The following is a 10,076-nucleotide window of genomic DNA, read 5'->3' on the forward strand; positions in this document are numbered from 1 at the left end:
CCACGTGGCTGTAGAAGGCGTGCAGCACCTGCCAGGCCAGCACCAGCGGGCTGAGCGCCAGGTTCACGGCGGCCAGCAGCAGCACCGTGCGGCGCCAGCGCGCGGCCAGGGCGCCCCGCTGGTCGCTGCGCTTGTAGGCGTCGGGCAGCTCCCAGCCGCCGCGGAAGAGCGAGAAGGGGCCGCGGAAGAGCAGCAGGTCCACGTTGAGCGCCAGGCCGCGGCTGAGGAAGCCGGCGCTGCCGCCCCAGGGCAGCGCGCAGCGGGCGGGCAGCAGGCCCTTGTTGGCCAGCGCCACCTGGTAGTTGGTGTAGCGCAGGATGCGGTGGTGCACGTCCAGCTCCGTCAGCGGCCGCGGCTGCACGCACAGCCCCCCGCTCCTCTGCAGCGCCAGGAGGCGCGACTGCACCTCCGCCCAGGGCGCCGCGCTGAGCTCCTCCTGAGGAGAGGGGACCCCGTGAGGCTCTCACCCCCCCCCCCCCCGCTGCGACGGGAATATGCCCCTCTGCCTTCCCCTCCCCCCACACCCGGCAAAGGGCACTTCCAGCTTCCTCCGCCTAGTGCAGGGAGGCCGCTTCTCCTGCCCCAGTGGCCGCGAGGCCATGAGTCAGCACTTCCCAGCAACACGGGGACACCTCACACCCTAAGCTCGGCAGGTATTTGATAACAGCTCCAGGGCGCCGGCCCCCAAGTCCACAGTCCTGCACTTAGGACATGGCGCTGCGGCAGCTGAGGGGCCTGGAGCCTCCCCTCCTCGGGCTTTGAGACCCCAGCCCAGCCCCACGCCATCCCCCGGTTAACGTCCTAAGACACTGGCTGTGTCCAGCCTGGCATGGGGCTGTCAGAGCGGGGCGCTCATCTGCCCCCTCACTTTAGCCCGTTTCACCCAGCTGCCCCCGTCCAGGTTAGTCAAGTCCCTCCGGCCAGCCTCTCCAGTCCATCCCAGGACTCCCTTCCCCTGGAAGGAACAGGAGGGGAGGGGGGAGAGGAGAGAAGAGACAGCAGGAAAGATCAGCGGGCTCAGCGCGGGGCGGTGTCCTCCCTGTGCCCCACTCGGCCCCCTGGCCTCCTGCACTGCACCGGCTCTGCCCGCCGCTTCCCTGCACAGGGGGCCTTCCAGAACCTCCCCGGGCGCTGCCAGAGGGCTGTGCGGAAGGTTCTGGACTCCTGAGGGGCTAGGGAAGCTGGCGGCAGTTAGCCTTGGAGCCTGCCTTGAAGAAGGAACGGAGGAGCAGGGCAAGCAGGAGTGACGGAGGTGGAGGAGGGGGGGAAGCGTGGCCAGCAGTGCAGGGGCCAGGTGTTGCAAGGCGGCCGAGGCCACGGCGAGGGGAGGGTCGCCCAGCGGCCTCAACAGACTGGGGGGGCTCTTTGCCTCCACCCCGTCCTGTCCAGAGCAGCCCGGACTCTTCCAGCTCTGTGAGCTCAGATGTGCTGTTTACACGGCCGCTGTTTTGATCATAAGCACGTGACTCAGTCATCCTCCACAGCCCTTCTACATTGGCCAAGCTGCGCCAGGTGAGGACTTGTTTTACAAGGTGGCACTCCGCCTTGCAACAGTATTCAGGGCCTCGGGTAGGTGTCATTGAGGCCTTCGGCCCTCTTTCTGATTGGCCCTGCGGTCTGCACCCGTAGCCCTCACCCACCTGGCACGGGGCACACAGACACCCCCACCCAGCTCACCGGGGGGATGTGCAGGGCCTCCTTGTAAAACACCTGGATGTCCCAGAAGCTGAAGAGGTTGCAGACCGAGCGAAGCAGCTGGAACAGCCAGAAGGCAGCAGCCAGGATGAGAAGAAAGACCAGCAGGGGGCTGGCACGGATCCTGGGGGAAGGGCAGAGAGCGGCAAGAAAGTGGGGGCCCGATAGACAGGGGACCAGACTTAGGGAGCCGTGGAGAAGTCATGGAGGAGACCAGCTAGACCAGCCACTCTCAAACTGTGGCCCTGAGGCCCCGAGCCTCTCACAGCGGGTCAAAGCCAACATTTCTGAGAACTCTGGGTTTCTGCCGCTGTCAGTGTCCTGCGATGGGTCGAGGGGTGCCATGCAATCCCCAGCACCCAGGGCCTGGCCGGCGCTGGGATACACGTGTGCTTTAAGTGCTAAAGCCGTTCTCAGCTTTCTGGCCTGACGAGGCACACGGCCCCTTGGGAGGCCTGACGAGGCACACGGCCCCTTGGGAGGCTGCTGTCAGTCTAAGCCTCCTAGGTCACCGGAGGCCCCGGGAGAACCGCTGTCTAGACCACAGGCCAGAGGTTGCCCACCCGCCCTCCGGCACTGGCACTCACCGCTGGGCACACTGGCCCGAGGGCAGGATGGCATCCGACAAGGTCACCTTGTGGAGCGGCCCGGCACTCGTGCGGTTATTCAGTTGGTTGGCAAAGAGAACGTTGTAATCCACGCAGCGCAGGAGGAAGGTCGTGAAGGCAACGATGAAAACGAATTGTCTGGGAGGTAGGGAGGCCATCAGGCCCTGGGAGGACCCAGCCTCCAGGGCAAGCCCCGCATCCCACCAGGGAGCCCCGAGCTGCCCAGGAAGGTGCTGGGCAGCCCCACAGCAGCAGGGGGACAGGGAGGGGGCCCCAGGACAGAGGCGGCCTCTCACCCCAGCTGGAAGAAGTCCTCCAGGAGGATGCAGGTGAAGCCGTTCCTCTGGTGGTAGCTGTAGACGTGGGCGGGTCAAGAAAAAGCCCGGCAGGAGGAGCCTGGCAGGACGGGGCCCCCACGGTCCCCCACCCACTCGGTCTCCCACCAATGTCAGTGCCAGCCCCCGGGGGTTCTCCTGGGCCGCCGCGCACCCAGCACAAAGGATATCTTGGTGAAGAAGCTGTCCAGGTTCTGGATGTGGTGCCAGGAGCCTGGGCACAGGGGAAAGTGTTGGCACCTGGCTGTCGCCTAAGCAGCCAGCGCCCAACCTCAGTGCCTGCCAGAGGCCCAGCCTGGGGCAGGCCCTGGAGCCCGAAGGCCCTGACACAGCCCCCTCACCCCACACCCACACACTCACCTCGGAGCCCTTCGGGCACATGCAGCAGGGGCTGCTGGTCCTCCCCGTGCAGGGGGGAGTCTTGGGACCCCTCAGGGTCACAGTCCTCCAGCCGCTCATAATCCTGCTCAGGGATCAGGGGGCCTATCCGCAGCCCAGGAGGGTCCTGGGGGCATCGGCGTGAGGGAAGGGGAGTCACCGAGGCCAGGGCTGGGGTGGAGTGGGAACCCCAGCAGCGGGGAGCAGAGATGGGCGTCGTGGTAGACCTCGCCTGCTTGGGGGGGGTTGCTGGGGTGGGGAGGGCACAGTGACGAGGCTGAGAAGCCCCAGGCCCCTGCATCGCTGAGCAGGAAGGCCCCGGGGCTGCAGCAGGAGCGGAGGACAGGCCGCTCCTCAGGTGAGGGGCCGGAGACAGAGAGAAGACCGAGACCCTCCCGCCCCCAGGCCCCCGGCAGGGAGGGGGAGGAAGAGGAGGCAGGGGCATGGGGAGGAGGGGCACTGATCCAGGCCCCGGGTCTCCCCACCGCCCCAGCCGTCCCCCCCGGCTCCCCCCCCAGCCTATTCGCCTCACCATCGGCCTCTCCCGAGATCTTGGAAGACGGGAGCTGCTGCCACCTCCGAGGCGTCCCGGGTTGCCGAGCAGGACGCCGGCAGGGACAGCAACAACAACAGAGCATGACTCAGTGGGCTCGTCACACCCCTTCCAGGGCAACCTGCGGCCAGGCCTCCAGGGCCCCGCCTCCTCCTCGCCTGGGAGGGCCGGCAGCTGCAGGGGCAGGGGCTGGAAAGTCCGAGCAGAGGAGACACCTATTAGCCCATCTGAGACCCGGCTGGAGTGAGAGAGCCCGGGAGCAGCAGAAGCAGGCACGCAGGAAGAAAGCCCTATCAAGGAATCGGCTGGTGGGCCCAGATGATAGGATCTCGGTTTCTTAAAAGCTTGTCTCCCCTCCCTGGGCCCCCCACCCCCATACATAGTGATCACCAGAGAGGTTTTTTTAGGCCAAAAGCAAAGAAAAAGAAAAACGAGGAGGCTGGTTTTCTGCCAGTGCTAAGAGAAGAGCAAAGGCCCACTTGGCAGGCGGCTCGAGGGCAACGTGAAAGGAAGGAGCCGCAGGGACAGGCCGCTACCTTGTATGTGAGCAGTGTTTTTGGGAGCCGGCAGTAGAAATATGGGGTCCCTTGGAAACGCCATATGTTTACTTCGTTATCCTCTTGAACCCTGAAGCCCGCTCTCCCAAGTCCTGATCCAGTGTCTGGGGTCCCCTAGAAGTATCCAAAGCTTGAGAAGCTGCAGAGGTGGGCAGCTGAAGGACAACTCATGGGCGACACAGTGACCTGACTGAGGGAGACCCTGTTGTCATCCCAGGAGGATGGAGGAGGCGGCGGCGGCCAGGCAGCTGGTCGGGTGGCTTGTCCGACGCCATTCTTGAGGCCTTGAATCACCAGGTTTCCTACTGAAGCCCATTCCTGAGGTGCTGACTCAGCCACCCAGGTGTCAGGGCCCACGGGGCTCAGGCCCCAGAGTCCAGGGCTGAGTTACGGGGCGAGGGACAGAGCTTCCGATTGCTCACCGAAGATCATGCAGGCCATCATGAACCTGCTCACAGACTGTGCCCATTCCCCCTTGGGGCCTCCTTCCTAGCTGGGGAAACCCCAAGGTAGCTCACGTGTGTGCAGCAGGAGGCGGAGCTGGGAGAATGAAACACTTCCCTTCCAGACTGCCCAGAGTGGAATCACACATTGCAGAGGATAGCTGTCAAGACCAGCTCTGTGGGTTTTGTCTGCTCTCTCCTCACACCCCCCCCCAAATTCCACGGTTTTGTCTGCTCTCTCCTCGCACACCCCCAAATTCCACCACGCTCACTTTGGACCCCTCCCACACCGTCCCCATACACCAGAAACCTCAAACCAATCCTGGCACAGGCTCCTACACAGTTCCACCTCAGATGTATTGTCAGCGCGCCGCGACCACCGCCCACATCTCAAACCAATCTGTTATAAAGAGAGGCACGTTCCCCTGCCAGGCATGTGGAGGAGATGGGAGGTCGTACAGATGAGATGGAGCCACCACCCTAAAAGACATCAGAGCCGGGCTGTAAACAAATAACTAACAGGGAACAAATAAACCCCGAGCTGCGGCTGAAGCTTTAGGCAGCTCAGCCTGCCGGCGGATAGGAACCTGTGGACCGCCAAACCCGGGGTTCTCAATCATTGGAGGCGGGTGTCAGAATCACAGGGGTGTCAGAATCACGGGGGTGTTTGTCACGTGATTGCCAGCCCCAGAGCCCTGGCCCTCCAGGGCTCTATTTTGCCTATTTGCCTCTATTTTGTAAATGCTCCCCGGTCAACTTTGTCCCTTGGTTCTCCAGAACCAGCGCTCCACAGTCCCTGGAATCCCCAGGAACCCTTAGCGTGCGCCGGAGGAGCCCTAAGGAGACTGGACCCGAGGTCAGCGGCGGACGCGTTACTATGGATACCCGGGGGGCGGGGGGAGGCCTGGGCACATCCTCGTGACGTCACTAGGGAGCCGACCCGGGCCGTGGGCGGGACACAACGCCCCAGCGCTCCGCCTCCAGAGCCGGGGGCGGGCGGCTAGACGGTTCTCTCCAATCACAGCTTCTGAAAGAGGAGCGCTGGCAAGTGTTCTCCAATCAAAGTTTGCAACGAAATTGATGCGTCCGTCCGCCAATCAACGCCGAGGCGCGAGGGGGTTGTCGGGAGCCAATATGGAGTCCTCAGTGGGATCGGGGTGAAATTGCGGTCCGGCTGCAACTGTTGTCCCGCCCCATCATGTTGGTGCACTTATTTCGGGTGGGGATTCGGGGAGGCCATGTCCCAGGCAGGCCGCTACTACCCCACCGCTTCCAGACATTCTCGGCCGTCAGGTAAAAAGGGACAAACCTACTGGGACAGGGGGCCCTTGACCCGCCGGCAGGGCGACGGGCCGCCGGGAGATGGAGTCCGGGCTCGCGCGAGGCTTGCTGGGAGCTGTAGGCCGGCCAGCCGGCCCGGGATGGAATGTCACTCCCCGGGGGCCTGGCCTCAATAATTTACCGAGAGGATCCAGGTGCGGTCTGGCCAGGTGCAGCCGGAAGCTCCGTGCCTCAGGGTCGGCGATCCCGCCCAGTCCGTGCTCACCACCAGGGGGCGCCGTGCCGCACAGGTCGTGCTCTGGAATTGGTCGAGCCCTGTGGACTAAATTTCTCAGTGGCCCTTCGGGTCTTGGTGGTGCTCTCGAGGTTCACAGTGAGCCGAACAAAATGGGGCCTCTCCCTAGATCCTTCCTTCAGAGGTAACGAATCTAGTCGCTCAGACGTGTGTTGTCCTACACTTTGGTCCACACTGAGATGAACAAGAACCCTGTAACTCCCACTCCCAAGGTCTATAGCCCAGGGCCAGGCACGCAGAGATTGCCAGCAGCTGAACCCAGCATCGTGGCTATGCGGAGAGGCCACCTGACAGAGGTGGCCAGCGCTGCTGCTGGAGCTGGAAGTACTGCTGCTGGGAATAGCTTATCTGTTCTTGGCAGTGACTGAGACCTTTTTAGGCCTTTGGAGATGAGAGGAGCTGGAGAGTGGCCATGATAAATTATTAAAATGCTTAGGAAAGAGTAAGGGTGGGCTTTATATATATATATATATATAAAGATTTATCTATTTATGCACACAAGATCTGGGGCACAGGCCAGAGGTGAGGGGGGTGAGCGGACTCGCCAGAGACAGAGTGGTGCAGAACAGGCAGCTCTACTGAGACACATTGCTGAGGGGAGCAGCTGGGGACAGAGAGGTCTGCCACGCCCCGGGGGTCACCCCTGGCCGGGAATTGACCTCCTGCTGCAGTGGCTGTGCACAGCTTCATAGTGCTGTGCTTTAACCCATTGTACCACCAGGGCAGGCCTGTGAGAGTCTTGACATTATTTAAACCGGAGAGAAGCCCAAGGAGAGACATCAAGTAACATCCAAGTATTTGTGCATTCACCAGTGCAGGGGTTCTCAAAAGTGCAAGTCACGACACACTGGCGTATGAATGAATTTAGTGGGTTGGGGCCACTTGGAAGTGAATGTAAGAACAGCTCAGAATGCATGGCAAAGAATCAGGGCAGGTGTTGTTTCATGAAACATTTCAGCCTTATGTGATGTGGTTCTGCTACAGGGTCACAGTGAAGTGTGTTCCTGTGTCAGCCTTAGTAGGTCTGGAGCTGTGCACTTGGGCCCAGTTAGGTCACTCTGCGTCGCGGACTTAACACTGACTGATCCCTGCTATTAGCAGAGCTCTCGGGGCTGGGGACAGCTGCGTGGCCGAGACCGGGAAATCGGACAGCACACAGGGCAGAAGGGGTGTGTCTCCGCCCGGGCATAGGCTGGACATCAGACCCACAGCGGGCAAGCAGAGGTCGGAGCCGGCAGGCAGTGGGGGTGGAGGGCGGAACCCAGCGCGGGCGCGAAGCACAGGCCTCCTGAATCCGGGCAGTTAGGGTGAGTCTGCCCTCAGGAGCACCCGAGCCTGTCACCCCAAAAGACAAGCCCCTCTCTTTGTGAAAAGCCTTTCCCCCACTTTTGGACTTGGGCCTGCCCTTCTCTCAGCCTGTTGTCACTTGGTTTCTGACGGGCCTCCCTGTGCCAGTCCTGGCCCCTCCAGCCCCGCCCGCCCCACCCCCTGCTGTGATCTTTAAAATGTAACTCTGGGGCCTCCCTCACACAGAGGGTCAAAGCTGACACAAAGAATCAAAGCGCAGCACTATGAGGCTGTCTCAGCCACTGCAACATGAGCCCGATCCCCGCCAGGGAGGGACCCCAGGGCGCAGCAGACCCCTCCTGTCTCCCCGCTGCAGCCCTCAGCGGTGGGTTTCAGTCCATCTGTCTGTTCTGCTCCCTGCCCTGTCTCTGGAGAGTCCTCTCACTGCCCCGCTCCCCAGACTTCCCACCTGTACCCCAGTATTGTATGTATAAATAAGTCTTTAAAAAATAAAATAAAATGCACCTCTGAGGTGACACATCCCAGCCTCCAACCAGCACAGACCTTGAAGCCTCCAAAGTCCTGGTGTTCCCTAAAGCTGTGCCCTCCCAGTGCCCAGGCCTCCGATCCCTCTCCGAGTGTGACCCCCACCTGGACCTGTCCCCACCTGGACCTGTCCCTCCACCTGCACACGGCACCCCCTCACCAGGAGCCTCCTGGGGCAGGCCCTGCCGCCCCTCGGCGGGAGGACCCTGTGCTGACCTCGCACATGCCCACCGCCCATCTTCAGCCTCCCGACGCGGGCCTGTTTCTGCGTCTCCCGCCCCTGAGCCATGGGCAGCGCCGCCCCTCCCTCTGCAGACAGGGAAAGGAGGCAGGCCAGTGGCGCCTGCTCGGCGGACGCGGCTGTGCCGGACAGCCCTGCCCTGGGCTGTGGAGGTGGAGCCCTGCAGCGCTGCCGCTGTGGCTCTGGCTGCAACAGGCCCAGGCCAGGCCAGGGCCCCCAGGGACGGCGTTTCTGCCGCCTTCCCCGGTGACTTTGCGTGTGCGTGTGTGTGGCTCTCGGAAACAGGTGCGCGAGCCGCCTGACAGAGGCTGCAGGCGCCTGGCAGAGCGCGGGAGCTCTCATCTTGAATGTCCACCCAGGTCGCCGCGGTCCTCAGTGCTGTCCGCTGTCCCCCACAGGAGCACCGACAGCCCTGGCTCCTGCCTGCTCCGGGCTGTGGCCCAGCTGCGGTTCCAGCTCCGGGCCCGCCTGCCTCAGGCGTCCTCACGGCCCCGCAGAAGCCCCACTGCCTGGCGCTGGGCTGGGGGCGTCCTCCTCGGCCCAGGGGCGCTGAGTCTGTGCCCCCGCCTCTACCTGGTGGCACTGTGTGAGCCTGAAGAGGCCCTTCCTGCGCGCCCGCAGCCCTGTGCTCTGGAGGCCCGCTTCAACTGGAAGCTCTTCTGGCAGTTTCTGCAGCCCCACCTGCTGATCCTGGGGGCAGCCATCGTGGTGAGGTCTCCCCCTGCACACCGGGGCCGGGAGGTGCCCAGCCAGAGCTCCGCAGGGACAGTGTCCAGCCCTGCCCAGAGCCAGGGACCTCAGGCTGCAGCAGGGGCGGGGGTGCCAGGAGCGCCGGCACCCAGCTGCTGGGGCAGCGGGGCACCCCGGGCTGACAGCTTTGCCTCTCACAAGGCTTAGAAACAGCCAAACGTGGACAGCAGCTGAGAGGAAGGGCCAAGGTCGGGGTGCTGGCAGGGGAGACCTGGCCCCCCTAAACCACACCTCCCCCAGATGGCCCTGGGTGCGGCGCTGGTGAACGTGCAGATCCCCCTGCTCCTGGGCCAGCTGGTGGAGATCGTGGCCAAGTACACGCGGCAGCGCGTGGGCAGCTTCCTGACCGAGTCCCGGAACATCAGCAGCCACCTGCTGCTCCTGTACGGCCTCCAGGTACAGCGGAGGGCGGGCCTGGGGCGCGGGGGCCGCGTGGCCCGGAGCCTCGCCAGCACCCGCCTCTCTCCCAGGGGCTGCTGACCTTCGGCTACCTGGTGCTGCTGTCCCGCGTCGGCGAGCGCATGGCCGTGGACATGCGGAGGAACCTCTTCAGCAACCTGCTCCGGTGCGGCCCAGCGGGCGCGGGCAGGCTGACCAGTGCCTGGTGGGGGGCCAGGGGCCGTGGGGGGCAGCCTCCCCTGGAGTCACGTCTCCCTCTTCCCACACCCCGCCGCAGCCAAGACATCGCTTTCTTTGATGCAACGAAGACGGGGCAGCTGGTGAGCCGCCTGACCGCTGACGTGCAGGAGTTCAAGTCCTCCTTCAAGCTCGTCATCTCCCAGGTCAGTGCTCACGCTCCATCTGGCGAGGCTGCGGCCAGGAGTGGGAAGCGCCGGGAGAGCTGCCCAGGGGCCAGGTCAGACCGGCCGTCTGCTCTCCTGACATCCTGCCCCCTCGCAGGCCCCCCCACCCCCAGGCCCCAGACAGGAGCGCTCCCAGCCCTGCGTGCCAGGCCCCGAGCCACTCCCCCTGCCTTGGCCCGGGAGGCCGGGCACGCTGACAGCCCCCACGCCGTCGCTGGGCCGCCGGGCGACCCAGACCTGTCGCCGTCACCCTCCTCCTTTTCTGCCCTCCGTCTCCAGGGCAGGAAGAGAAGCCAGATGGGCC

The 10,076-nt window shown here is 63.8% G+C and overlaps 2 protein-coding genes across 2 annotated transcripts in view; one reads left to right on the forward strand and one right to left on the reverse strand.

Moving 5' to 3' along the window:
* The window catches only part of ATG9B (autophagy related 9B), a 6,738-nt gene extending 2,614 nt beyond the window's left edge, over positions 1 to 4,124 (reverse strand). Inside the window, exons 1-7 of the mRNA XM_004694374.2 lie at positions 4,106 to 4,124; positions 2,999 to 3,758; positions 2,809 to 2,852; positions 2,600 to 2,664; positions 2,283 to 2,441; positions 1,678 to 1,819; positions 5 to 436 (exon numbers count right to left, since the gene is read on the reverse strand). Coding sequence (XP_004694431.1) covers positions 5 to 436; positions 1,678 to 1,819; positions 2,283 to 2,441; positions 2,600 to 2,664; positions 2,809 to 2,852; positions 2,999 to 3,551 — 1,395 coding nt within the window. The 5' untranslated portion in view covers positions 3,552 to 3,758; positions 4,106 to 4,124. The remainder of the gene's footprint in view (positions 1 to 4; positions 437 to 1,677; positions 1,820 to 2,282; positions 2,442 to 2,599; positions 2,665 to 2,808; positions 2,853 to 2,998; positions 3,759 to 4,105) is intronic.
* A 1,160-nt stretch (positions 4,125 to 5,284) lies between these two features.
* Positions 5,285 to 10,076, forward strand: part of ABCB8 (ATP-binding cassette, sub-family B (MDR/TAP), member 8) — an 11,509-nt gene continuing 6,717 nt past the window's right edge. The window contains exons 1-5 of the mRNA XM_012733859.1: positions 5,285 to 5,862; positions 8,618 to 8,927; positions 9,210 to 9,365; positions 9,440 to 9,534; positions 9,646 to 10,017. Of these exons, the coding sequence (XP_012589313.1) occupies positions 5,768 to 5,862; positions 8,618 to 8,927; positions 9,210 to 9,365; positions 9,440 to 9,534; positions 9,646 to 10,017 (1,028 nt within the window). The 5' untranslated portion in view covers positions 5,285 to 5,767. The remainder of the gene's footprint in view (positions 5,863 to 8,617; positions 8,928 to 9,209; positions 9,366 to 9,439; positions 9,535 to 9,645; positions 10,018 to 10,076) is intronic.

The sequence above is a fragment of the Condylura cristata genome, unplaced genomic scaffold (genome assembly GCF_000260355.1).
Source record: "Condylura cristata isolate star-nosed mole 26May11 unplaced genomic scaffold, ConCri1.0 scaffold00042, whole genome shotgun sequence".
Classification (NCBI taxonomy): domain Eukaryota; kingdom Metazoa; phylum Chordata; class Mammalia; order Eulipotyphla; family Talpidae; genus Condylura; species Condylura cristata.